At 36.7% G+C, this 26,956-nt stretch overlaps 1 protein-coding gene and 2 pseudogenes across 1 annotated transcript in view; 2 read left to right on the plus strand and 1 right to left on the minus strand.

Annotated features, from left to right (window-relative positions):
- Positions 1-10,704, minus strand: part of LOC102912976 (selection and upkeep of intraepithelial T-cells protein 9-like) — a 50,138-nt gene extending 39,434 nt beyond the window's left edge. The window contains exons 1-3 of the mRNA XM_076563614.1: positions 10,629-10,704; positions 6,358-6,633; positions 2,820-2,966 (exon numbers count right to left, since the gene is read on the minus strand). Of these exons, the coding sequence (XP_076419729.1) occupies positions 2,820-2,966; positions 6,358-6,633; positions 10,629-10,704 (499 nt within the window). The remainder of the gene's footprint in view (positions 1-2,819; positions 2,967-6,357; positions 6,634-10,628) is intronic.
- A 2,512-nt stretch (positions 10,705-13,216) lies between these two features.
- LOC143271743 (eukaryotic translation initiation factor 4E pseudogene) lies at positions 13,217-13,752 on the plus strand (annotated as a pseudogene).
- Positions 13,753-15,352: 1,600 nt separating this feature from the next.
- Positions 15,353-24,952, plus strand: LOC121826173 (E3 ubiquitin ligase TRAF3IP2 pseudogene; annotated as a pseudogene).
- Positions 24,953-26,956: the final 2,004 nt, after the last annotated feature.

Raw genomic sequence — 26,956 nt, forward strand, 5'->3', positions numbered from 1 at the left:
ATGGAAACACATGAACTATGAACCAATAGCTGAGGAGCCACCAACTGTATCAGTCCCTCTGGATAAGTGAGACAGTTGATTAGCTTGATCTGTTTGGAAGGCCCCCAGGTAGTGGGACCAGGACCTGTCCTTAGTGCATGAGCTGGCTGTTTGGAACCTGGAGCCTATGCTGGGATGCTTTGCTCAGCCTGGGAGGAGGGGACTTGACCTGCCTGGAATGAATCTCCCATGCTGAGCTGAATCCACAGGGGAGTCCTTGCCCTGGAGGAGATGGGAATAGGGAGTAGGCTCAGGGGAAGGCAAGGGGGGAGGGGTGAGAGGAGGGAGGACAGGGGAATCCGTGGCTGATATGTAAAATTAAATTAAATTATAAAATTTAAAAAAGAAGATTTAGGAGGCTAGGACTTTGGGAATGCATTGGAATAGCAAGAGAAATGCTGAATATAGTTAGTTTCTTGAAGGATTCAGTGCTGTATCCATTTGTTTATTTAAACTATATCAGGGCTAATGCCTCATAAGCAAGATTTTTAGGGTTAGGGTTACAATTAGGAATTTTTAGTGAAGATAGAACTTAAAATTGCGTGAAGTTAAAATTAATGGCCACTTAGCATGAAGACAGAGCAGGCTTAAAAATAAAATTAAATAATAAATATCTTCCTGCTTTTCTTGTGAGTGTACAGCATGTAATTAGCCTGAAAATATAATTTGGATGTTGTGGGACCGTGTTCACTATAGCCTTGTCTCAATGCTTAAGTGCACAAAGGTTGTAGGATTAATAGAGTAGGGTTTCTGTGAAACTCAAAACTAGCTAAAAGGAGGAGAAGCTGCCTTGGAAGCCAAGACTTCAGCCATTGTAATGACTTCCATGCACCCAATAATAACTCTGTAGCATCCTTGCTGCTTGGCCATTCATCCCTTCTTAGTTTGAGCTTCTGTATATGTTCTAGGAAGATTACCACAGCGTGAGAAAGATTGCTTCACAGCAGATTGCTGCTGCTTACCAAACTATATAGTGAGCTAGATGTTAGAAAAATGATTGATCGGCTGAACATTTAGAGAAGAAAGTAAATAGCAAGATAGCTGAGTTATTCTGAACCATACCATGAAATAAACCAATAACTATGAACACTAATGGTGAAAAGATCTAAAAAATTTATGTTTTGTTGGTGCCTGTTTGTTTTGGTTTGTGTTGAATACTGGCTTTGTTCACTTTATGTGTATATGCATTTTCTTTTTTTTTTTTTTTGGTTGGTGTTTTTTAAAACTATATTTTATCATAAATATCAGAAATTACCAAAAAGAAAATTAAGGAAAAAAGAGTTTTCTTATTCAAAATAAGCTCTTGTTCACTCTTTTATTTTATTATCAATATCTATGACAGCTCTTAATATTTAAGAACTATCCAATACACTAATGTTGAATAAATGAATGAATAAGTTAAGTTCGCTAGTGAAGAAGTAGGCACCCCACCATTGAAAGTATGCAAGGAAAGTTTTGCTTGTCCACATCTTGATAAAGAGTATCATGGTTGGAGCAAAGTGTCTAGGATTTGAAATACTTTCATTTCAATTTATGATCTACATTTATGGATTTATTCAGCTTAAACAATTTACCTAAAACTTGGGTCCTTAATAACTTGTTCATCTAGAAATAATAAGTAGAACTTCATGAGGTTGTTTGGAAAAATTAGTAAGATATTGATTACAAGCTATTTATTCTATTCCCCGTCATATTATGAATATACATTCAGGATGTTAGATGCTTTATGCATTGTGTACATGACTGCCCACATTGTATCATGTGCAGTCATGCTTTTCTTAATGAAGCTAAGTCCAATTTTCACAGTAACTCTCAAATGAACTTCATCCTTTGAGTTAGATGAAATTATCTCTAAACTCCCCTAGTTAATATCATCCTTCATCCATAATAACCTAGAATATACAAAAGTTCTTTTCTCTTATGAAGTGTAAAGTTTCTGAAGCTAAAATTTTATGGTCGTTTGGACTTTGGGCAAATAAAGGCTAGAATGAAGAACTCCTTCCTATTCTCCTCCACATTGTGTAGAATGTAACCTACCTGGTGACAGACCGAGAGCATGTTGGATTATCTGAATGTTTTATGGGTATAACGTGTAAAATATCAATAAAATGGTAGTGTGAGGACACTGTCAGTTAGATAAATGAAAGGAAACATTTCCGTTCTTTCCTGTCATTAGCCTGTGTCTTCTCTTACTCATTTTGAATCTTACTCATCATGTCCTGATGTCCAGCACTGCAAGAGGCTGTTCAAAACATATCCTGTACCTTCTATACCATCTGTCTTAGCTCCCTTTAATTAAAATCACCCCTAATGTATATAGTGTTCAGGCTAGTCTCATGAGAACAAAGGAACACTTGAGAAAATATTAGGAAAGATGAATAACCCAGTTATTTGTTGCTGTATGTTTCTCTTTCTCTTTCTAACAATGTAAGAAAGCCTAGAAATTTCAGCAATAACTCTAAAATCTGACAAGTACCTATGAAAGAGAAAAAGTCTATTATGATACAGATTCCACAAACACCAAAAGTGAACAGAAAATAGCAATGATACATCTGAAGGAATCCTGAGACCTTGCAAGCAATTGTGATGATAGCTGCATGCTATCCCTTAAGAACCACACAAGGAGGAAGGGTGGCAGCTTAGCCTGAGGATCTCTGAAGAGTTTCAGACACTCTTTGACAAAGAGTATTGGAATACACTAAAGTTCTGGGATAAATTATTTTGTATGTATCACTTTTGAGTATTGTCCTTGAAGAAGAAATAGTTTTGGAACTCTTTACCTCTCATGAATTCACATGTCTTCCATTTGAGACAACAAACAAGTATTCCTCTGAGACAATATAAAACAAGAATAATGCTCAAATATATTACAGGACATGAAGGTCTGCTTGACATCAATGACATATACTCTGGTTTGAAGAGGACATCTGAAAGAGAATAGAAGGACTTGATGTTCAGAATTGGATATACATTTCCAATGAAAAGATTCACATTACAGGCTTAGTCCTCAGTTGGTAAATCCAATCACTGAGAAGGGTCTGGATCATGAGGGCTCTGACTTTAACAGTGGATTAATCCATTGATGGATTCATAATTTGATGGGATTTTTTGAAAATGGCAAAAATGTTAGTTAGTCAATGGGATTGAGTAGATCAAGTAGTTAAAAAAGGGACATGCTTTTGAAGGATATATCTTGCCCATGTCCCACTTCCAATTGTTCTTTCTTGGCAATCTTGAGAGTTGGTTATTATTTGAAACTGAGATAATCTAAGTACCTGAAAGAAGGATGATTAAATACTCAGGGAGTCCAGGGACCCTTGCCACAGTACCTAGAAGGAAGAGGGCCACTGAGGCAGCTATGAATAGGAGGGGGGGCGCATATGGAAACACTGAGAAGTTTCAGCAGAAGGGAATTCTGACTGAGCATCATGATGGTCAGAGCTCCATTCATGGTGGTCAAGAGTAGGACCTGAGGATTGCAATAAGCTGATACTGATTTCTCAGTATCTGGACCTATCTTTCCTCCACATGTGGTTTATTGTTGGAAAGGAGGGAGAAAGAGAAATCCCTGAGAATCAGTGTGGTGGATTACTTGTTTTCTGCAGCCCCCTTTCTGCAAAGTGGGTTACTTGAGCAGGGCCTGAGAGTACCAGGGCCAGCACACAGAGTGCTAGGATCACTCTGTTCTCCCTGTCTAGTTCAGATTCCAGTGCTCTGTTTATGTCTACCAATTCCCAAATATTTGAGTAACACTATTTGGCTTCGATGCACCATTTGTGGTTGAGCACTCCAAAATCACCTATTCCTTACATCTTGACCAATTGTGAGTTCCTGTGTTAACTAATATCCAAAGCACAAAAACTTCCCTGAAATGATCTCAAAGCTTCACTAATCTCTGGTTAGAGAGATTCCAATTTAAAAGACATTTTGACACTATATTCATTTATCAAAATAATAGTTGTTTTAATCCTGGGGCCTATATGATTTACAAATACCAGGTATGTGTTTCTTCCTGTGGAGCAAGCTTTAAGTCCAATTAGAAAGTGGTTGATTTTCTCCATATCATTCATGCTACTAATATACCCATGGTATATCATGCAGTTCTGGTCTTTATTGCAGTTCACAGGATTAACATGTGGTTAAGACAGTCAATCACCTTTTTCTCCCAAATATCCTTATATTCTGGAGACATTTGTGTCTCTCAATCTGACGCTCAGACTATTGAAACAATGTGCCCCCAAAGAAATTATAATTTTCCCAGGAATCTCATACTGGGAGAAGGAAAAGGCTGTAGTACAAGGGGAAACTTGTCTCCCCTGAATAGATATTTCGCACAGATCTAGCAACTTGTCAGAATCCCTTGTAGGATGAAACTGAAACCCAAACAATGATGGGTCAATTGTGGTGGTGCTATACCTTGACCAGAACTTCTTAGATTTTACTTGGGGCTTAGTTTAGCCAGAAGGGTCTGCTCTTACTTGCAGGGTTCTTATTAGCATGGAAGAAATTGCACAACTGGAAATTTTGTGCACAGTAGCTCATATTAAATTCCAAAAACTGTACATGGCACAATCTGCAAGCTATTCATTTTGCAGGGTGGAATTTACATGCCAGGAACTCTCACACAAAGAGACTCAACAAAACTGAATGAACATATCCTTAGCTATCTCCTTAAGCCTTAATCTCACTTAGGGTTCCTGAAGATGGACTTGGGAAATCACTGGATCTCTTTGCCCCTCTTCCCAAAGTAGCCCCATTGAATAAATCTATCTTTTCTATTTTCCCTATTAACATAGCTATTTTAAGTGTTTCCTTGGCACAGACTTTGGAAACAATTTTATTATCAGGTTCTCTCCTTCCACGATATGGGTCCTAAGAACTGAACAAATGTCCAAAAGTTTTCTAACTGCTTATCCATCTTGCCTTCCTTTGTTAACAAGGTAAAATATCTTCTTTCATCTATTTCTGTCCTACTATGGGACTAAAAACTTCCAAATCTTGTTTTTCCTCTGAGTCTAGTTTCATTAACTAAAAGCCCTCAACTATATATACAGTACAAAGTACAGAATTAAATGTGGCTGTTAAGCATATATTTCCTCCTTCAATAGCACTCTTACATGCATAATTGAGTTTTATAATCCTGCATCTTTATTTACATGTTGTATTAGAAACTTTTATCACTGCAACAAAATATTTTTCAAAAGGTTTAAAGGAGGAATGCCTTATTTAGGCTCATGATTTCAGATGGTTTCTTCCAATGTTGCCTTGGTCCTTGGTTTCTGGGCCACTGATAAGGCAAACACCATGGAGGCTAACACAGGAAGAGTAGAACTGCTAGCTCAGAGTCCATGTACACTGCTCTGAGTCACAGAGAGCAGAAAAAATGATTTTTTTCACCAGTACTGTCTTGTCATGCAATAGGAATCACTATTACATCAAATGCCCTGCAATTGGACACATGAGAACTACAGGCATATTATATGGCAAGGATCACCAGGCTGTCATAAGGCTGCCAGGCTTGATTGTGGTTGAAGATTGTGGTTGAAGACTCTGGGATAGGACTGAAGCCTGTTTCCTGCTTCTGTCTGTATAATTTTCTTGTTCCTATGTCTTTCAGCCCCCCTGCCATCTCTTCAATGCTTCCTGGTGCTTTATTTTTATATTTATAATATGTCCTTTCCCTTGTTGTCTTGACTCCTATTATCTACAAAGGCACATATAGAAGGATTCTAATCTTCCTTTCACCTCAGAAGTTATATATGTTATTTTCCAGATGAGACAAAATGATAATTTTAAAGGAGAAACAATATTCAAGGTCCCAAACTAGAAATAGAAATCTAGAAATTTATGTGGAAGTCACAGCTTTTGAATCCTTAACATGCAACACAGAATGAGAGATCAATAGCTTCTTTAAGATTTATTTTCTATATATGTGTGAGAGTGGATGTCTGTGAGTGTGCATGTGCACATGCCTGCAGGAGCATGTGGTGTCCAGAAGACGGCACTGGATCCCCTTGAGCTAGAGTTACAGATGGTTGTGAGCCATCCAGTATGGGTGCTAGGAACCAAACAGGCCCTCATAGGGAACAAGTTCTCTTAACCTCTGAGACTTCTCTCCAGCCCCAGTATCTTTCTTTAAAACATTGTTCATAGCATCCAGGATTTTTCTGATTTCCAGCAACTCAAATAGAACAGCTCTACAGCACTTTGTAACTTGTAATATAACTTCACATTTATTATTTCACTTAATTCTCTCTTCAAATTGAATCCTTGATTAAAACAATTCATCTTTGATAGAACCAAGGCATAAGAACATACCTGGTAGGACAATGCTTCTTTTTTTCTCTTGATTAGTAGTTACATTGTAAATGAAACAAGTAACAGGACCATGTGTTCCGTTCTTCAGAAGAATGCTGCTCTTCAAGTACAATAACCCATCCTGAGAGTCAAGTTTTGATGAATGTGGAATTATATTCCCCTTGCTGTCTCTCCATGTCATCTCAGCAGGTGGAATCAACCTCCCTGAAGTACACTCCACCAGTACCCCTTCTGCATCTGGAACCTGAATGTTAATCTGTATATCCAAGCTCATAGCTAGGAAGAGGAGAAAGATGATGTTATGATTGGTAGTGTGGATTCAAGAGATGAAAATTTTGTGGAAGTGCTCATTCTCAAATAGATGCTACTGAAAACATATCCAAAAGAACAAACAAACTCCTGTCATCATAAATGATTAATGGTGAATAATTTTGGTTGTTATAGAGATTGGTATAAATGAAATAATACAGTAACATTTGTGATTAATGGCAATGGAAGTTAGAACAATGGTCACTTTGGCAAGAAGAGCATGGTATTGATTAGGAAAGGTTAAGACAATATTTTGGGATGCTACAAATGCTCAGAATCTGGAGCTGAAGAATGGATTCATGAATGTTCCTATAAGCCAAACTTCACTGAGTTGTACACTTAATGTACTTTACTGCATGTACATATATCTCAATACAAAAAGATAAACAATAAATCCAAGACAAAACCAAATTCAACTAGGCACTCCCATCTCTACACTAGCTACTTTGGCATTTACATCACCATATTTTGAGTATAGACACTGAATCAAGTTCTTTAGAAAGTTAGACCTCTATGCAAATAGCAAATAAACAGTTTTTAAAACAGATCTTAAAATTAATATATTAATACATTTAGAGTTCTTGCTGTCAAAACTCTAAGTGATGTGGCAAGGAAAAATTATGTGAAAACTGAAACAACTTCCCTGCTGAAGACAAACTCAAAAATTGATAAACTAAAAACCTATTTCCCATAATTAATTAAAAGCCCTACAAAATAAGAATCCACTGGAGATTCAAAACAGGGAAACAGCTAGGCGCAGAGAGATGCTCAATGTATCTGCTTCTGTAACACTTACTGGGGGAAGGAATTAAATAATCTAAGGTGATGATTGATAATCAGAATTCTCAACCCAAGAAGGTAAAGATGATGTTGGGTCAATCCATCTCATATCCAGGTGAATACAAGAAGAGAGAAAAGAAACAGTGAGCATTTTGGAGGCGTGTAGGAGCTAGGGAAGCTCTTCATGAACTGAGTTTATCACCTGCCAATTTAGAACCCTCACTACAGAAGGGAATGCTATGTATTGTGCTCCTGTAAGGGCCACACCAAAGTAGAAGGATCTATTCTATGTACACACAGAGGTGTCGGTACTCTCTAAAAAGCTCAATCATTCAAGATAGTGTAACTCATTCACAAGGGATGATGCAGAATTGCATGTGACTTGATAGATCAATACTGAAATTTTCATACACATATTTATACATATGTGAAGTTTTATATGTAATAACTTCAATTGGTAACATCGAATTTGTATATAATATCTTGAAATAATAATAAATCTTCCATTATTATTTCAATGGTGTACGTTTCTTTAACATATCTTTCATTATTCTTTAATGGTGCAGTATAATAGTTCAGTAGATCTATATAGTAAAACACAAGTAAAGTGGTTTTAAGTGAACACAAGATGAATTTCTCCAAAACTGTAAAAAGAATAGCAAAACATTCATACAAAATTACTTAAACTCATATTTTTAAAGTAATTTGTAAAACTTGTACATAGTTCATTTGAAATTATCGAAAAGAATACATGGATGTGTAAGTATTTTCATGTATACATGCCTGCATGCATTTCTATACATACACACATATATGTGCATGTTTGTTTTATACTTGGTGTATAAATATGTGTATATTCCTATGCATGTAATCTCAGGCATTAATATATAAGAAGAAAATTATATTAGCTTCACTTGGGAGATTAATTCATGATTTCATAGTTGTGTGAAGGATGACATTTCACAATCGATCCATAGATTTTTTTTCAGGTGAAGCTACCACTCCCTCATCTAGCAAATATCCCTCTTCAGAAATGGAGACCATCCCACAAACTGTGACTAGGCAACTGGGAACAATACAGAAATCAAAAGATTGTGGGAAGCCCAACCCACAAGCTACATCTACATTATAGTTTCTACTTTTACAGCTCAGAGAACATAGCACAAGAAGGGATGGAAATTTTGTAAGAGCCAGAATGCCATGTCTGCACTGAGACAGTCAGCCTCTCTTAGAAATGGCTAATAAACAATACCAGAACAATGACATTATCAACTGGTATATTAATGTTGAAGGAGGAAATTAGGGTTCAACCCTAGACAAAGAACTATAAGCAACTAATGACTGGTTCTCCAATGCAGAGTGATCAGCCCTGAGACTATATACACACAAACAGCACAAAAATACTCAACAAGTTATATATATATATATATATATATATATATATATATATATATATATATATATATATATATATATTATACATGCATGACAGGAATAATTAAATAAAATATGCTGTCAACTTGAGATTGGTGGAATGACATAAGAGGAATTGCAGGCAGGATACCTGGGAGTGTCTGGATGGAAGAAGGTGATGTAATTCTATTTCAATTAAAAATATATTTGCAATAATAATTTACTCATTTTTGAAATTATAGTTACATAATTTCCTGTCTTTCCTCCCTTCACTGAACCCTTCTCATGTACCCCCTTGCTCTCTCAATTAAATCCATGGCCTCTTTTTCTTGAATTATTGTTACAAATATACTCTTTTATGTTGTTTGGTTTGGTTTGGTTGTTTTATTTTTGAGACAGGGTCGCATTACATTGTTCTGATGGCCTGGGACTCTTGATGCACATCAAGGAGACCTTTAACTCACAGAGATACACCTGTCCCTGACTCCCAAGCTTTAGGATTAAAGGCTGTCTCTTCTCTTTATTGACAGTTTCTTTGCTACAAACTATTTAATTTCATGAAGTACCATTAGCCTATTCTTGGCCTTAGTCCTATGCTATTGGATGGTGTGTGCAGAGACTCATGGGTGCTCAAGATAATTGGAATAAATGATAGTTAAAGGTCAGAGAACATTAGGAAAGAGGAAGCAGAGAAAATGTAAGAGCCAAGTGATAGGGAAAACTGCTATAAAATGCTATCTTAAAGTATAACACAGCCATTGAAAACATGATCTCACAGCAGCTTTAGTAGCCTGCAATGGGCCTTCATAAGACTGAGATTGTCAGTGAATACCCCAACTGTCATTACAGAGTTTTTCTCCAAAGACTGATGGAAGCCGATGCAGTGATCCACAACCAAACACCAGGTAGAGCTCCAGAAGTCCAGTCAAAGAGAGAGAAGAGGGATTTTATAAGCAAATGCATCTGGATCATGTTGGGAAACTTGCAGAGATGACCAAAGCCAACTAGTGGGAACTCATGAAAATTGGATCAATGGCTGTGGAGCCTGCATGGAACTGGACTAGGGCCTCTGTATAGCAAGATAGTTGTATAGCTTGATCTGCTTGGGGACCCCCTGGCAGTAGGATCAGAATCCATCCCTGCTTCATGAGTGGTCTTTTTGGAGCCTACTACCTATGATGGGACACCTCATGCAGCCTTGAGGCAAGGGGAAGGGCTTGGAATTGCCTCTCCCGGATATGCCTCCCCATGGGAGGCCCTTGCCTTCTTGTGGGGTGGGGGAGTATGGGGTAGGTTGGGAGGGGGAGGCTGGAGTGGTGAGAGGAGGGAAGAGGGGTATCTTTGATTGTTGTATAAAATGAATGAAAAAAACTTAATTAAAAAAAAAGACTGAGACTGTCATCATCATTCAGAAAATTATGATGCTAGAAGGACCAAGAGTAATGGTCCTACTCCTCCATGCTGAACTATTCACTACTGGTGGATTTTAAGGCAGATACATTCATTGTCTTCTGTTATGTGAACCCACCATATCACAATAGATAGTCCCAAACTTGTGGGCACACAAACAATCCTGATTAGAATCAGTGGGTTACAAAACAAAGCAAAAAGCATGATTCTGAGGAGGGGATGTGTCAGGAAAAGAGGACATGACAAGGGTGAAAGAGGAACAAGAGAGGTTTGGGGAAGAGTATGCAGAATGCCTTGTAAACATGTATGAATTTGTCAAAGAACAAATTTAGTCAATAAAATGGGGAAGATGTCTCTACCTTGGGTGAGTACGGTGATCTCTAAGAGAAGAAAGGCCATGAAGAATCCAGCTAAACACGAAGCTGCAGGCTCCATCACACCTGGAAAATGAAATTGTAATCATAGTATCAATTTTGGGGCAGTAAGAATCATGACAACACAGAGAACCCCAACAAGAGACCATTCCGAAATTCTGTCTTGTGAGAAAATTCCCCTTGCAAGGAAGTCTTAATGACTGCTGCCAACCCCTGCGGCAATCTCTTCTAGCATCTTATCTTGTTTTGCACTTGGCCATTTAAAAGCTGCTTTAAAGTTTCCTACATCCTTCACCAAAGAAAGTAGAGGACATATAAATAAAGACAGCCAGTGTAGAAAGAATATCATCTGATTACATAGGGTATCTGAATATCAATCAGTTGTGCCCCCTTCATTAAAACAGTCACTATGAGATATGCTATGGACAGATGACAGTCAGTAGGGCTTTCTGTGAGAACTCTGGGGAACGGATGCACCCAGCAGCTTATTTTTCCACTCAGACATGTACATTCCATTTAAAGACAAAGCTGAAGGCAACACCCCGCCCTGTGTAGGACTGTTTGTTTAAGCTCATCTTTAACATTAGGGTTCCACCAATAATGTTCAAGTAAGTATGAGTTTTAGGTTGACTTGACTCTCCCTGAAAATAAAACATGAAGCAATATTGTCATTTATTGTATGATCTGGGCAATTTAAAATAGCTACAGTGAAGAAATCCCCAAAGGTGCCATAATGATATGACATAGAAAAATGCTGTGGACTATGTTCTGAGTCTTTGAAAGTGGAAACTACGGGACCTTCCTTTTCTTGATAAAGGTTTTAAAACATGTCTTAAAAATATTATAAAAATCATTTGTATAAGAAAAAAATCTTTGAAATCTTAGTCTTTAATTCTGGAGAACTAAATATTTTATCTAGCACCATGAGAAAATAAAGGTATCAATGTCACATAAATACTGTAAAAGAAAGAGGAAATTAAATAAATATAGAGAATATGATAGTGTACATAGAAGGCAATAAGAAAACTGCTTAGCCGGGCAGTGGTGGCGCACGCCTTTAATCCCAGCACTCGGGAGGCAGAGGCAGGCGGATCTCTGTGAGTTCGAGGCCAGCCTGGGCTACCAAGTGAGTCCCAGGAAAGGCGCAAAGCTACACAGAGAAACCCTGTCTCGAAAAATTAGAAAAAAAAAAAAAGAAAAAAGAAAACTGCTTAATATTAATGAGTATAAATTAGTATTCTTCCACCTTCAATATAATTAAAAATGCATTAGATCTTTTCAGAGTTTAAAGATATTATGTTGGTATCATTGAGTGTGGTATATGGTAGTCACAGATAGTGTAATGTAACTAGAGTTTTCCTGCCTTGCCCACTATCTGGACAAATCTCTATCACCTGCCAGTCCCACAGCCACTCAGACCTGACCAAGTAAACACAGAGACATATATTGCTTACAAACTGTATGGCCATGGCAGGCTTCTTGCTGACTGTTCTTATATCTTAAATTAATCTATTTCCATAAATCTATACCTTGCCACGTGGTTTGTGGCTTACCGGCGTCTTCACATGCCTCTTGTCATGGAGGTGGCTGGCAGTGACTCCTGCCTTCCTGTTCTTTCTTTCCTCCTCTCTGTTAGTCCCGCCTATACTTCCTGCCTAGCCACTGGCCAATCAGTGTTTTATTTATTGACCAATCAGAGCAATTTGACATACAGACCATCCCACAGCAGTGTAATACTAATGATTCAGTTTACAGATACAAATTATCTTTGTATTAAAATATATATTCAATAAAATTCTTACATAATGCTATCAAAATATTTTAACCTTCATTTTTATTTTATATGTATGAGTGTTTTGCTTGTATGTGTGTCTGTGTACCTCATGATTACAGTGCCTTTTTGGGCCAGAAGAGGGGGTTAGATCCACTGGGACTGTAGCTACAGACAGTTGTGATCCACCATGTGTACTGGGAACTGAACATGGGTCCTCTGGAAGAACAGCAAGTGCTCTTCAGCACTGCGCTATCTCTACAGTCCCATGCTGTCAGAATATTAAGAGCAACAGAGCAGCTTAATCTCAGAATTATTTGAAAGAAAAGGAAGTAAAACTTAACACATATAACACAGATGAAATTTTGGTGAACTCTTTCAGAAAGGAAGGTGATGTGTCAGAGGGAGGCTGTGGAGTTCAACCAAATAATTACTTTAAAACACTTTAAGTTACAGCATTAAAAGGTGACAATGGTACTGAGTTTTAGTGGGACAATGCCACATATCTCCTTATAGCCTATCATGAAGCTTCTCTTGAACCAAGTAATACTTGAAAACCTGTATAAATAATTCAGAATGTTTTTAAACGCATTACATAGATATATAGTACATAGAACATATACATATATGTCAGGAGTTTTACATTTTAATATTTTTAAGTTATAAACAAGAAAAGGTTCAGGATATAATAATTTCAAGACAGGAGATTTGGGGGTTTTGAGCATATCTAGAAATGATAAAAACAAAGAGAATTAAAACAATAAGAAGGGGAGAGACATTGCTCAAAGATAACTGTGGAACTATGCCTGCCTCTAATTCCCCACCTACTGAAGAGGAAAAAAAAACAGAATCTAATCAGAAAGTTACACCATATTAAATATTTAAATAAATTACAAATGATAAAAATCAAAACTCAACAAGCAAGCCTTCAACTGATCTCTAATTTTGATACTGTGGAAGACTTTGGAACTCCTTACAACCTTATCTAGCTGTCTAGTAATTAAATGCCTATGTGGAAAAATGGGAAACAAACACAGAGATGAAGTGAGTTTGGTCACTTTGGGCTAGACTATGCTGTGCCTTATTAGAGAATCTTCTGATGACTTTAGTGGTGATGTATGTGATGCTCTTGTTAATGTCAGAGGTAATGGTGATAAAAAACCACTATGGAGTCCTGAGTGTGAAAACAGAGAAGCAGTCACACACATACAAAGGGTATCCAAGGAAAGGTTAGGATTTTCTCCAAAGATAACCATTAGATATTAATCCCAAGAAGACACTATAAAGAGTAGCTCCATCACTAAAAATAGGTTTGCTGTTCGAGAAGACACCTTCTAAAGTAGTCTCACAGGAGACTGGTCAAGCAGTTGAGGTCAGGAGCTGAAGCAAAGCCTCATCAAAGCAGAGTGACTGCACTGAAATTTGATTCCATGTAAATGTTTATAACATATGAGAAGACTTATTCAGTTTTGTCTTGTATTTCTGTGTTCACTTTTTTCTAGAGTGTCCACTATCCCAATCAAAGAATTACAGTGTATATCATCTCCAAAATCCACAAATGTGTTCCTGGGTCACTCTGTAGAAACTGATTAGAATTAACATTACAGACACATTTGCCTTTCCACAACACTCAAAAAAGAATGTGTATTTCTAGAACCTTATGTAACTAGAGTTTTCCTGCCTTGCCCACAGTCAGGACAAATCTTTGTCACCCGCCAGTCCCACAGCTGCTGTGGCAGGCTTCTTGCTAACTGTTCTTATAGCTTAAATTAATCCATTTCCATAAATCTATACCTTGCCACGAGCCACGTGGCTTACCGGCATCTTCACATGCTGCTTGTCCTGGTGGCAGATGGCAGTGAATCCTTCCGCCTTCCTGTTCTTTCTTTTCTCCTCTCTGTTAGTCCCATCTATATTTCCTGCCTAGCCACTGGCCAATCAGTGTTTTATTTATTGACCAATCAGAGCAATTTGACATCCAGATCATCCCACAGCAACCTTAGCAGGAAAAAGATAGGTTTCTGTTGCACTCCATGAAGGAGTATTCTGCTGATATAAGAGCCTCAACACAGTTTTCTAGGAATCTTCGCTTTCTTTTCACATTTTTTTTTCTGTACTCTAGCTGATGGCTTGTGATTTTAATTTGTTTCCCTCCTTGATAACATTTAGTGATTCTGATTTCAGTTTTTCATTTGTTTTGCTTTTCTTTCTTCCTCATGGAACATTGGTGAAGGATCCAGAAACATGAAAGGTGGCATAAAAATTGAATTTGTAAAAAAAAAATACAAGAGAATGAACAAATTTAAAATTGCTGACATTTATTTAGCTGACTCTATATTTCAAGCCAGAAGTATGAACCAGATCATGGAACATACCTGAAATACACACAGAGAGGGAAGATGAGAGCAGAGGACCGGGAGGGTATTGAGCTATAAGCTGAATAGGGTGGCTCACACATGCAATCCTAGAATGGAAGATTGAGGAAGGAGAATTACTATGAGTATGAGCTTGTCCTGGGCTACATAGTGAATTCCAAAGCAGCAGGAGCTATGTAGTGAATGCCTGTCTCAAACAATAACAACAATAATAATTCAATTTCTTCACAGAATAAAAATGAAGTCATTTAATACCTGACCAGCATGATTAGATACCAGTATATTGAGAGTTTATAAAAAGTACCCCATTCCCTTTTAATTTCCTCTCTTGTTCTAGCATTATACAATTGGAGCTGTTTATCTAGTAGAAAAGGCAGTCTTCAGTAAACACTGGTTTCAAGGAAGTAGTTACAATGACCTTCTGGGGCTGGAGAGAACCCAGTGGTTAAGAGCATTTGCTGCTCTTCCAGAAGATGGAGTTTACTTCCTATAATCCATATCTAGTGCTCATAACCACCCGCTCACAACTCCAGCTCAGGGAACCCAACTTCCTCTTCTGGCTTATGAAAGTATTGGCATTAGCGTAGCATACACAAACACAGACATATGCACATAAATAATTCAATAATTTTTTATTATTTAAAAATTGCTTCCTGCTCACCATGAAATTCATTTCTGCAAAGAATATGGCTTTATTCTTCTTTGTGGCTGAGAAATCCTCTTCTCTATACACAGTACATTTTCTTTATCAAGTCCTGTGCTGTTGTATATTCCTGGCTGTTTCCATAATTTAGGTATTGTGAATAGTGTTGCAATCAATGTTAATATATAGTTACCTTTGTGTTATGTTGAGGCTGAGTCCTACCAGTAAATTCCTATGAGTGTATAACTAGGTCATATGATAGAGCTACTTTTAGCTTTCTGAAGATTGCTAAAATCTTCTCTCTCATTACTCCCACACTGGGTCACATCTGTATCCTAATCTCTTAACAAATGGTTTCCATGAGTAGAGCGTGGTTTATGTCACAATATAGTTATCTTGTACTTCATTAATTAATTCTGGTCAAGACTTCATAGGAAAAGAAAAACATGTATATTCTCTCCTTTTGAAACAAGTTATAATCCACTTACTTAAATGAAAGATTTTTTTGCAAAGTGACTTTGATACTAAATGTTTTTTTTACCACTGTGTTGAATTTAGATGTGAACACTTCTGCTCAGATTGTGAGTTGTGTTCTGACTTAATGAGAAATTTTACATGTATTTGAAATTAAAATATGCTCTCCAAGAGGAAACTCATTTTAACTTCAGAATAATTATCATGACCATAACTATTACTTCAGTATTTAAGTATAGACTGAAATGGAGAACAGTAGATCTTCCAAACAAATCAAAAGTGTGAAATTTGAAAAATATACAGGACAAATGAGCACATCTTCAAAAAATAGAAGAAGAGGGAATTCTTGGCTTGCAGATATACTCTACCAAAAGCTTAAAATACAGATCACTGAATAAAATAAAACAATAGCAGAAAATCCTAATCTAAATTAAAGGAGTAAATTTCTATAAATAATAAATTTGTAGTCAGGCATGGTGCTGCACTCCTTTAATCCCAGAACCCAGGAAAGTCAGGGATATACATATATCTCCAAGTAGATTTAAAGGACAGTTTTCTTTTAATCACCTAAAGGAAGGTAACAGGCAGGGATGGACATCACATGCAAAAGTAAAATTTATCTTTACAGTAACTTCAAGAATGGGGTGGAAAACTATCACTATGTACTTCATCTTATATGTTACACAATGAATCATATGATTTTAAGTTAGAGACTGACAGTTGAATACTGTAAATCTATAGATAGTTATTAAAATAAATATATGGGCAAAATGAGAAGGCTTAGAGGGTAAAGCTGCTCAGCAAAGCTTGATGACAAAAGTTCAATCCCAGGAACCCACATGGAAGAAGGAGAGAATAGACTCCCTCAAGTTGTTCTCTGACCTCCACAGACACAACATGGCACGAACATGTGTAGGAGAATGTGTGTGTACATGCACATAAGTGTGCACACATAAATAAATAAATAAATAAATGTAAAGGATAATATAAATTAAATACACTAATAAATGAAATAAAATACTAAGATACTCAGCAAGCACAAAACAAGGCACAAAGTAAGACACCAAGACAAAAATTCCCTACTAGGCCTGGTATGATGGTATATGTCTGTGAGTTCAGCACTCAGAGGGCTGAGGAAGGAGGCTAGAGATTTTCAGCCCAGCCAGGGACACATGCTGGGCTACAGACTTGCCTTGGCTGCATAACTAATCCCTGTCAATCAGAGAGACACAAACTAAAACTAAAACTTCATTGAGATTCCATCTCACCCTAGTCAGAATGGTAGTCACTAAGAAAAAAGTATGAACAAATGTTGGTAAGAACTTGGGGCTAAAAATCATTTATCCACTAATGGTGGGGATGTAAAATAATCTGGCTACTGTGGAATAAATATAAAAGTTTCTCAGAAAGCTAAAAGTAGCTCTATCATATGACCTAGTTATACACTCATAGGAATTTACTGGTAGGACTCAGCCTCAACATAACACAAAGGTAACTATATATTAACATTGATTGCAACACTATTCACAATACCTAAATTATGGAAACAGCCAGGGATATACAACAGCACAGGACTTCATAAAGAAAATGTACTGTGTATAGAGAAGAGGATTTCTCAGCACAAAGAAGAATAAAGCCATATTCTTTGCAGAAAAAATTGGTGCAACTGGAGATAATCATATTAAGCAAATTATGTCAGTCTCAAAAAGACAAACATTATATATTGTCTACATTTGTGGTTCCTAAATTCCAGATAGATACATAAAATCATGTATGTATATATGACATGAAAATAGAAGTAAAATTCCCTAAGAGAACAAAACAGACTAATGGGTTAGAGGGAGGAAAGGGGGAAGGAATGAAAAGTGGAGAAAATGCCCAATGTACAATATATTCTTTTATGAAAATGTACTCATAAAATGTATACACATGATAACATTTAAGAAAATAAGTCAAATTGAAATGAGATAAGAATTAAAAAATTATACACCGATAAAAGAAGAAAATGGAAAATTTTAATGTAAATGGAAAATGTATTGATACATTATTATGTTAATGTCAATAAAGACTTTAATACAAACAATATCAACTGAAATTGAGAAAAATTGAACAATGATAAATATCCAGCACAATATAATAAATGTGTCTGGTCCTATTCAGATTCAAAAGATGTGGACCAAAAAACTACCCAGACTAAGAACAAATAGACTAATCCACAATTATGGTTGCAGATTATAATGTTCATCTTTTATTAATTCATGAAAACAATAAACTAAATTTTGTGATGCTTAAGAAGAATTTAAAGTACTAAAAATGATTATTTCTCACTAATAAACATTCAAAATTCTATAAGTAGTAGAAAACATAATGCAAAAATAATTAAAATGAAAAATTAACTTTGACCTTGATAACATGGAAATAAAACGAATTTTATATGTGTTATAATCATAAAATACAAATGGATAACTATACAGTCTTTAAGAAGAGCCAGAAGACCAAGGATTTTGCTGTGAGACTGTGTCTCCTAGTATTGTCAGAAGCCACACCCATTGAATTTCATCAGTATGACTGCCTAAGCATGAACTGGACAACAACATTACACATGCCAAAGTGGTCGGGGGAAAGACAATGCGGCCTTAACTCTATACAAAACCTTTAGGCATCAAAGGAATGTTGAAAGGAGGAGAAATAGTCTCATCCATCAGAATATATATGTACATACACATGCATACATACACATATCTATTGATCTATATTTATCTCTCTTTCTATTTGTCTATCATCTATCTGTCTGTCTGTAACAACAAGTAATGAAAATATATGTAGCTTACAATTTAATAATAGACAAAATATTAATCACTATTGTGGGATATTTGTACATTGTGTGAAGATGTGTCATTGTGATTGGTTTAATAACCTGAATGGCCGAGAGCTAAGCAGGAGAGGATAGGCATGACTTCCAGGCAGAGGGAGGAAATAGGGTGGTGGGGAAGAACATTAGAGGCAGGGATTAAATGGAGCAAGTCAGACATAGAGAATAAAGAAGAGGTAAAAAGACATGTGGCAGAACAGAGACTAATAGAAATGGATTAATTTAAGTTATAAGAGCTAGTTGGGAACAAGCCTAAGCTAAAGGTCAAGATTTCATAATTAATAATTTAATAATAAGTCTCTATGTCATTGTTTGAGAGTTGATGGTCCAAAGAAAGCCTGACAAGAAAGTCCAGCTACAAATCACTGGTAAAATTTTTTAATATTAACTTTATGAATGAAGAATCGTCAGTGAAAAATGAGACATATAAATATGACTGTCAGTCACCAAGGAAATACAAAGAAAAACTACAGAATGTATATATAATCATACACTAAAGATCTGATATTTTTAATTTATTTTTTAATTTTATTTTGAAATTATAACATAATTAAATCATTTCTCTCTTCTCTTTCCTCCCTCCAGATACTTCTATATACCTCTCTTTTCCCTCTTTCAAATCCAACAAATATTTTCATTACCAAAAGACAAGCACTTGGTGACCTGGGGATTGGAGGGCATCACAGTAAATGGTTTGGATGTCAGAATTTTGGTTACATACACAAAGACTAAACAGATATTTGGAGGAAAAAGAGGAGCCAGTGTCCTTCATAATTTGAGAAAAAAGGTACACATACAAAAGAAAGATAAATTCTGTGCCATTGAATTAGAATTAAAGCAACTGATGAAGTCATTGATTTCAATGGGTATAAGTATATATGGAATCAACATGAATATCTAGGTATACAGATAGATATAAGATGATAGATAGAGAGATGATAGATAGATAGATAGATAGATAGATAGATAGATAGATAGATAGATAGATAGATAGATAGATAGATAGATGATAGATTGAAGATAGATAGATAGATAGATAGATAGATAGATAGATAGATAGATAGATAGATAGATAGATAGATAGATAGATGATAGATAGGTAGATAGATAGATAGATGATAGATAGATAGAGAGATAGAGAGATTAAAGATAGGTGATAGATATATACATAGTTACATCTGTTGAGTGAGCCTAGGAACAACACATTTCAGTATTACTAAGGGCATTTAGCACCCAAAGGTTCTCAAAATACCCTTACACTCAATGGCCCACATGTTTTTGGAAAAACAACTAATGCCAGGGCCCGAGTATGAAAAGAAGAGTATGAAATAAGAATAAGAGGGCGACATGGGTTGGGGTTCACTATGTCTAAATTAGGGTACAATTTGAGTTTTGAAATAAATGTCAAAACAATGGGTTATATCTGTTAAGTAAAGTAGTCAGCCGGGCGGTGGTGGCACACGCCTTTAATCCCAGCACTCGGGAGGCAGAGGCAGGCGGATCTCTGTGAGTTCGAGGCCAGCCTGGGCTACCAAGTGAGTCCCAGGAAAGGCGCAAAGCTACACAGAGAAACCCTGTCTCGAAAAATGAAAAACCAAAAAAAAAAAAAAAAAAGGAAAAGAAAAGTAGTGATGAGTTCAAATTGATATAAACAAATAGATTTAAATAAACAGAAGAAAAATAAGTGGGAAAAGAAAAATTATTTCCTTAGGGTAGAATGTCAACTTATAAATAAATAAAAATGTTGAAATTAGTGAACAGGACAATCCACTTAACAGAAATCCACCTAGGTTTCTAAGCCTCCTGTAATCATCTGTGCATTTTCTTATGAAAGTTTTAGAAAAAGAAATCTTTCAAGCCAGTCTAGCAGGAATTTCCCTCTTTGATACTTCAGTATCTGCTCTGGTCCCTCTTATGCCATCTGCCATGATGTCTGATAGCAAGAATTAATCCTGTTAGTACAGTTCAGCCAGAATTCTCCTCATGCCTGCTCACTCTGAGAAATTCTTCATCCATCTACATCAATCTCTCCTTAGCTATAAGCTCCCACTTGTTCTTGTTATGTTCAACTGAGTGCATGCTCACCTCCCTCAAAACCTCATTATATTGGTTGTCTTTTTATCATGAGGGTCCTGAATAAAGTTTTCCCTGACATTGATTAACAAATATCCTTAAATTATTGTTTTATAATATTGGAAATCTCCATTTTACCCTATGATGCTAATACTTAATTTAGCAAGAAATTTAATAGGCACAAAACTAGTAGATAAAACTAAAAAGTGAAATGAGACATTATGTGGTAACAATGGAGTACCCCCCCAAAAAAACATAGTTACAAATAAAAGTAGTAGGGAGGTAATAATGGAGATATATGGTAGACACTATTTTAATCAAACAATCAAAAGTTTCTATATAATATACTAATATCTGGTGGGTAAGAACATGGGATAATCATATCTGATGGCCCAGTCTAAAATAATTATTGTTCATTTAATCAAAAAAAAATCATACAAACCAAACTGGTAGGTATTCTATAATATGTTTGCCCTATATTCCTTTAAGGAAAGATTTAGAAACTTTCCCAGATTTAAGAAGACTTGAAAAATCTGCATCACAGGTGCCTTGCATAATCCTTGATTGATTTATTTCACTATAAAGAGCATTGCATGAATAAGTAGTAAGACTGGAATGGATTCTCTGGATAGATTGGACTTTTTGTACCATCTTTGTGTGAATTGAAATTCCCGGGGGTGAGGGGTGGAACTCACCTGTGTTAAACACCTACAAGGTGGATTGCTTAAAATTTCTGTGATTATAGAGAGCTGGAATGCTGCAGGTCCAGAACCAATTATCTTGAGCTTCCTTTAGCCATCTAAATAGGCATTTATTGCCCAGACTGTGTTTGACTTAACACTCTTGTGGCTATCAGTAAACTCCTTTTTTAAAAATGTGTTGACAGTGAGATTAGAAAGATGGTTCAGTGGCTGAGAGCACATACCTTCTAACGAAGGACTCAAATTCAACTCCCAGCACCCATATCAGGCATCTCACAACCACCTGTAATTCCAGTTCCACTTCTGCAGGCACCTGCATTCACATGCGCATACCCACACAGAGATACAACAAAATAAAATAAAATTTTAAGACTATACAAACAGACCTCTAGCTTCCACCAACTCAATGGCTAAGAATTTCATCAGGCAGCATCTGAGGGCTGGAGAGGTTTCCCCAATTTGCTTCTAGCTCACTTATCTGATATTCCCACTAAAGTATTTTTAAAGTATCTTGATTTATGGTTTTCTTTGTCCTGTTACTTCATGAAACTGTTCCCAGCAGTTTCACCTAAATGTTTATTCCTAGGCCATGATCACTCATATTTGGCTGCAGAATAAATTGTGTTTTATTCTCTGAGATGGGACAGTTTTGCATTAATACTTGAAGCAACAATGAATGATTGGAAGTTGTTCCAAAGTTCAACTTCTGAGAGATAGTTGCTCCCATACTAAAAGTGAGAATGTGGTAAACCAAAGGATTATGGACTGGCAACACCCATGAAAGAGCTAAAAACATAAAGAAATAATGAACTGGATTCTGGAAAGTGAGAGATTTTTTTTTTAATGAGAAAAACCCTGTGGCTGTTTTTACTTCTGATAAAATCTTGGGAAGAGAAATCTATCATAAAAAAATGAGGAAAAAATGCTAACTGTCATATGTGGGCTGTCATAACATGTTAGAGGAGCCTTCACAACAGAGTGGTCTGTGCATATCCCCAGAATGCAAATGAAAGGCAGGGTGTGGAGCCAAAAATCTGTAATCCCAGGGTTAGGAGTGGGAGCACAGATGGGGGATCTCAGAAGCTTGCTGGCCAGCCAGGCTCCCAAAACAGTGAATTAAGGGTTCAGTGAGAAACGCTGCTCCCAAAATAAAGTGGAAAGTAAGTGAGATAGATCATTGATTTTGGCTTCTCAACACACACACACACACACACACACACACACACACACACACACACACAAAAGCAAAACAAATTCTGTTTTAGGTACTATACTTAGAACATTACATCTAAAAAACATAATTGTTAAATATTATATCAAAATATAATTTATGAATATAACAATTAAAATTAAATATAATTGTGTAAATATAATTTGTACAATGAAAACTATAAAATATTCTTTATAGAAATTTAAGATCCACATGAATGCAAAGCTGTAACAAGTTTGTAGATTGACAAATATTGTTCATAAGTTTACTGCTAAATTTTAACTACACTTTAAACTTAATATATAAACAGGTTTTTAAGGAATTTAACATAGTGCATATATGGTTAAGTGGGGGAAAGCCCAGGATCTTATCCATAAATATTTATTTAAAATTTTAATATTATTTATTTATTTCCCTGAGGCAAGATCATTCCATGTTGCACAGGATGTCTTTAAACTCCTTGGCTCAAGCAAACATCCAACATCAGAGATGATTAAATCTTAAAAATGCATATTTATGGTATATGCAGTTGTAATAGGTCTCAAGACTTTAGTGGTCCCTGAGACCTTAGGACAACTGGCTCCATGGTGGAAGTACCATTCAGGCTAATGAAACTCAGCATATAGACAGCACCACCTGCCAAAACTAAAACAAAGGCCTAATACATCAAAGCCCACAGTTCTAGGAAAGTTTCTAAATGTACTACCTTTGCTTTTGACTTCTCTAGTTCTGCTTCTGGCTAACTGTTCTTGTGAACACAGAACATGGTTTTGTGCTTAAAAACTCAACCTTAGAAAGGCTCAGTGCTACACTGGGATCCCAAATACCCAGTGTAGTCACAGCCTGACTTATAAAAGACTTTCTATTGCCTTAAACCCATGTCCGGGCAGTCTTCTCTGGTGAATACCCCACAACACTGTGATATTTGGATAAGTTTACAGAACTGTACAGATGCATATGCTAATCTGTACAGTGAATATTTTCTTTAGTGTTGTGACTATTTGTTGTGGCCCTTTATAGCAGAAATATTTGGACAGGCAATATTAACAAAGGAATCAATCCATAATTTAGACAAATCAGACTCCTCCAATGGTGTCAAAAAGACCATGCCATGACCATAGCCTGACAGGAAGAGAGCAGCCCCAGATCCACCCATGATAAACACTGGGTATGTTTCCCAGCCCAAAGTTATGCTGGGCATCTACATGTTACCTATAGGACCTCCATAGGATCTAGCATATGCATAGAAGCTGCCTCCCAATCCTTTCTCTCAGACTCCATGGAACTATCCAGACCATAGTTTTAGAGGGCCCTATAACCAGGTGCAATATGTCCATGACTACCTTTGAGCAGACTACCAGCAGGTCATCTAGCCTGTTCTGTGAGTGGCCCACACCCAGTGCAGAGTAAATTACACACAGAATTACCCCAGCCCCGAAGACCAAGAGAGAGGCCTGCACACAGAAACTGCTCCTTGCCAAGGCTCCCAGGAGACCAGCTCTATCACACACCACCTAACAAAGCTGGAGCTTCTGAGGAGTCCTTGGAACATCTTGCAGAGTTGAGACCACAGGGTCTGCAGGCTCCATCCACAGCTACTGTGTTTAGACTCCATAGCAACCACCTGGGAATCTCCAAACCCAAGGAACTCTAAAAACTAGCAATTTGCCAGAGGAATTACACAATGTCTTCATCACTCATCCTACAAACAGTTATGGAGGTGGTGAAATCTGTGAACTTTTTGTTGGTGAATGGCTTCAAACTGCAACTGACATATATGAGATAGAATCTGAGGTACTGATAGCATTAAATATTTGGAACACTGCCTTAAAGATAAGACAGTAATGATAGTCATAGCAATAAGCCCCAAAGCAACAGCCCCAAATGCAAACAGGATATGGAAGGCACTGCATCTCAGCTGGACAAGGATGAGCATGACTTACTTACTAAGTACATTCATGGAATAATGCAAATTGATTTCATAAAACAAGAACTATGAATTTCAGATTCATCCCTGTGTTCTTCCCAAATGCCAAGAAGGAGCATATGCCCACCTAACTTCAGAACACTCATGTTTCCAGCTCATCTAAGAATGAAAATCCTGTGCAGCTGCTCCAAAATGAAAAGCATGTGGCTCCTTCCTGAGGTCCTCTGCTCACCCTTCAGGTGATAACCTTGGGGTATCAGTAATCTCCAGATCAATAAGACCCCATTTTCACAGTGTTCTTCTAGCTAAGGCTGGGTCATAGCATTCAAGGCTATTTCTCAATGTCTCCTGGGGGCATTCAGGGCCCAGAACACCTCTTCTGCAGAGTTCCCTGCCCCCTAACACTTTGAATGCTCTGTATTTCCTGCCTTTGGAAAGCACACAAGCTGCCCATGTCCTCATGAGTCTGAGTTGTCCACACTGGGCTTCCAGGACTTAGTGAGTAGATACTACAGGGGATGGCAGCAAACACATATGACCACAAACACTGTTATCACCTCAACTGCTTTATGTGTTTGACAGATGTTGTGTGTCCTCAGACCAAACTGATTTATGTTCAAATAATAAAATGGAATTTAAAGCAATTTTACTTAGAGTAATTGAATCTCTGATAGAGACACTAAGCAACCATGAAGACTTGCACTGACTTATGAAAACTTACATATAGACCAGCTTATTACTTAAAATCTGGAATGAATTGAGTTAGACTAAGGTGATAGGTGGTCCAGGAAATGTATGGCTGTATCTGACAACATGGACAAGAATTCTAATCATAATCACATATAATTAGCATGATGGCCAAGATTTGCTACTGGAAAGGAAGCCACAATAATCAAGTGAACAAGATGCTTCATCCAATGGATGTCAATCAGCCTTGGTTCAGATCAACTAGTGTTTGTTTAATGAGCCAGCCATGATGAAGATATGAAAGTTTATGAGATAAAAAAATGAATTTTTCCCTCTCTCCTTGGTCTCTTAAGCCACTGATTGCACAGCTGCCATTAGTGGGGACTAAACATCCACAGATTTTTTACTATTACTTATTATTTTGGAGCACTTCTTCCACACAGAGAAGAGCAATTCCTCTTCACAGAGTTAGGTAATTAACATAAAACCATATCTTGTTGAGGAAATATTATAGGCATGCTTCCCATGATCTCTTCTTGGAGCACAAAATTAAAAATCTGTAGTTAAAACTAACACAGGTGATCAAAAAGTATGCTGTTTTAAGAAACATATACCTCTCTATGATACAGATGGACATCTACATGTAAGATTAGAATGTTTCCATTCTGTAATCATCAGATTGGTCCACCACTGACCCCAGCACCTTAGGTTTCTAACAAGGTAGCACACTGAATCTGAAGGAGACTAATTTAAACAGTTTGGACCATATGGGGAATAAGGATAAATTGTTGTCTTAAAAAGGAACAAGTATCTGAGTTTTCTGTTTTCATTAGTGCTGTAACAACCTAAAGAAGAGAAGGCAACATATGTTCTGAAACTTTGTCAGCATCCATTTGCCTCTGAATTGTGAAACACAAACTATTGATCTTTGCAAGCACTCTACAAACTAGCCAGTTCAAAACATCTCTTATTGAACAATACACAGTAAGAGCCAATGTACTAGGAAAATTAGAAATTAAAAAATTTACATACTATAGCCTATAAATGGCCACTATCACGATGTAAGCAAAGTATTAGATTACTCACCCAAATGTGATTTAATCAATGCAAAAATGTCAGCATGTCCTTGCTCCTTCCAGGTTCTCAGAAACAATACCATGGAAGTCAATGATGCTGTGTGATAAGAAATGAGAAGGGCAGAGCTAAACTAGCAACCAGTTCAGTCGCAGTGCATAATTCAAATTAGTAAACCTGAGCCAAGCCAAGGCAAGTCAGCACCAGAAACTGGAAGCCTTTATGAGGTCAGTCTAGTAGCTCTACTCCCTCATGAAGGAAATCCCCTCACTTAACATTGCACAAGACCAACTTGATTTTTTCTTTCAGCTTTATTGAAGTATAAATAGCAAACTAAAACTGTCTATATTTAAGGTGTGTAAATTAATATTTGACATACAAAACCTGAATTACCACAATCAAACTAGCTTGCATATGTATTACCTTGTTTATAATTTTTGTGGTAAGTACTCACGAGAACTACCTACTAAGCACATTTAAGAGACAATGTTAATGTGGCCACCTTG

This window comes from Peromyscus maniculatus, chromosome 2 (genome assembly GCF_049852395.1).
Source record: "Peromyscus maniculatus bairdii isolate BWxNUB_F1_BW_parent chromosome 2, HU_Pman_BW_mat_3.1, whole genome shotgun sequence".
Lineage (NCBI taxonomy): Eukaryota > Metazoa > Chordata > Mammalia > Rodentia > Cricetidae > Peromyscus > Peromyscus maniculatus.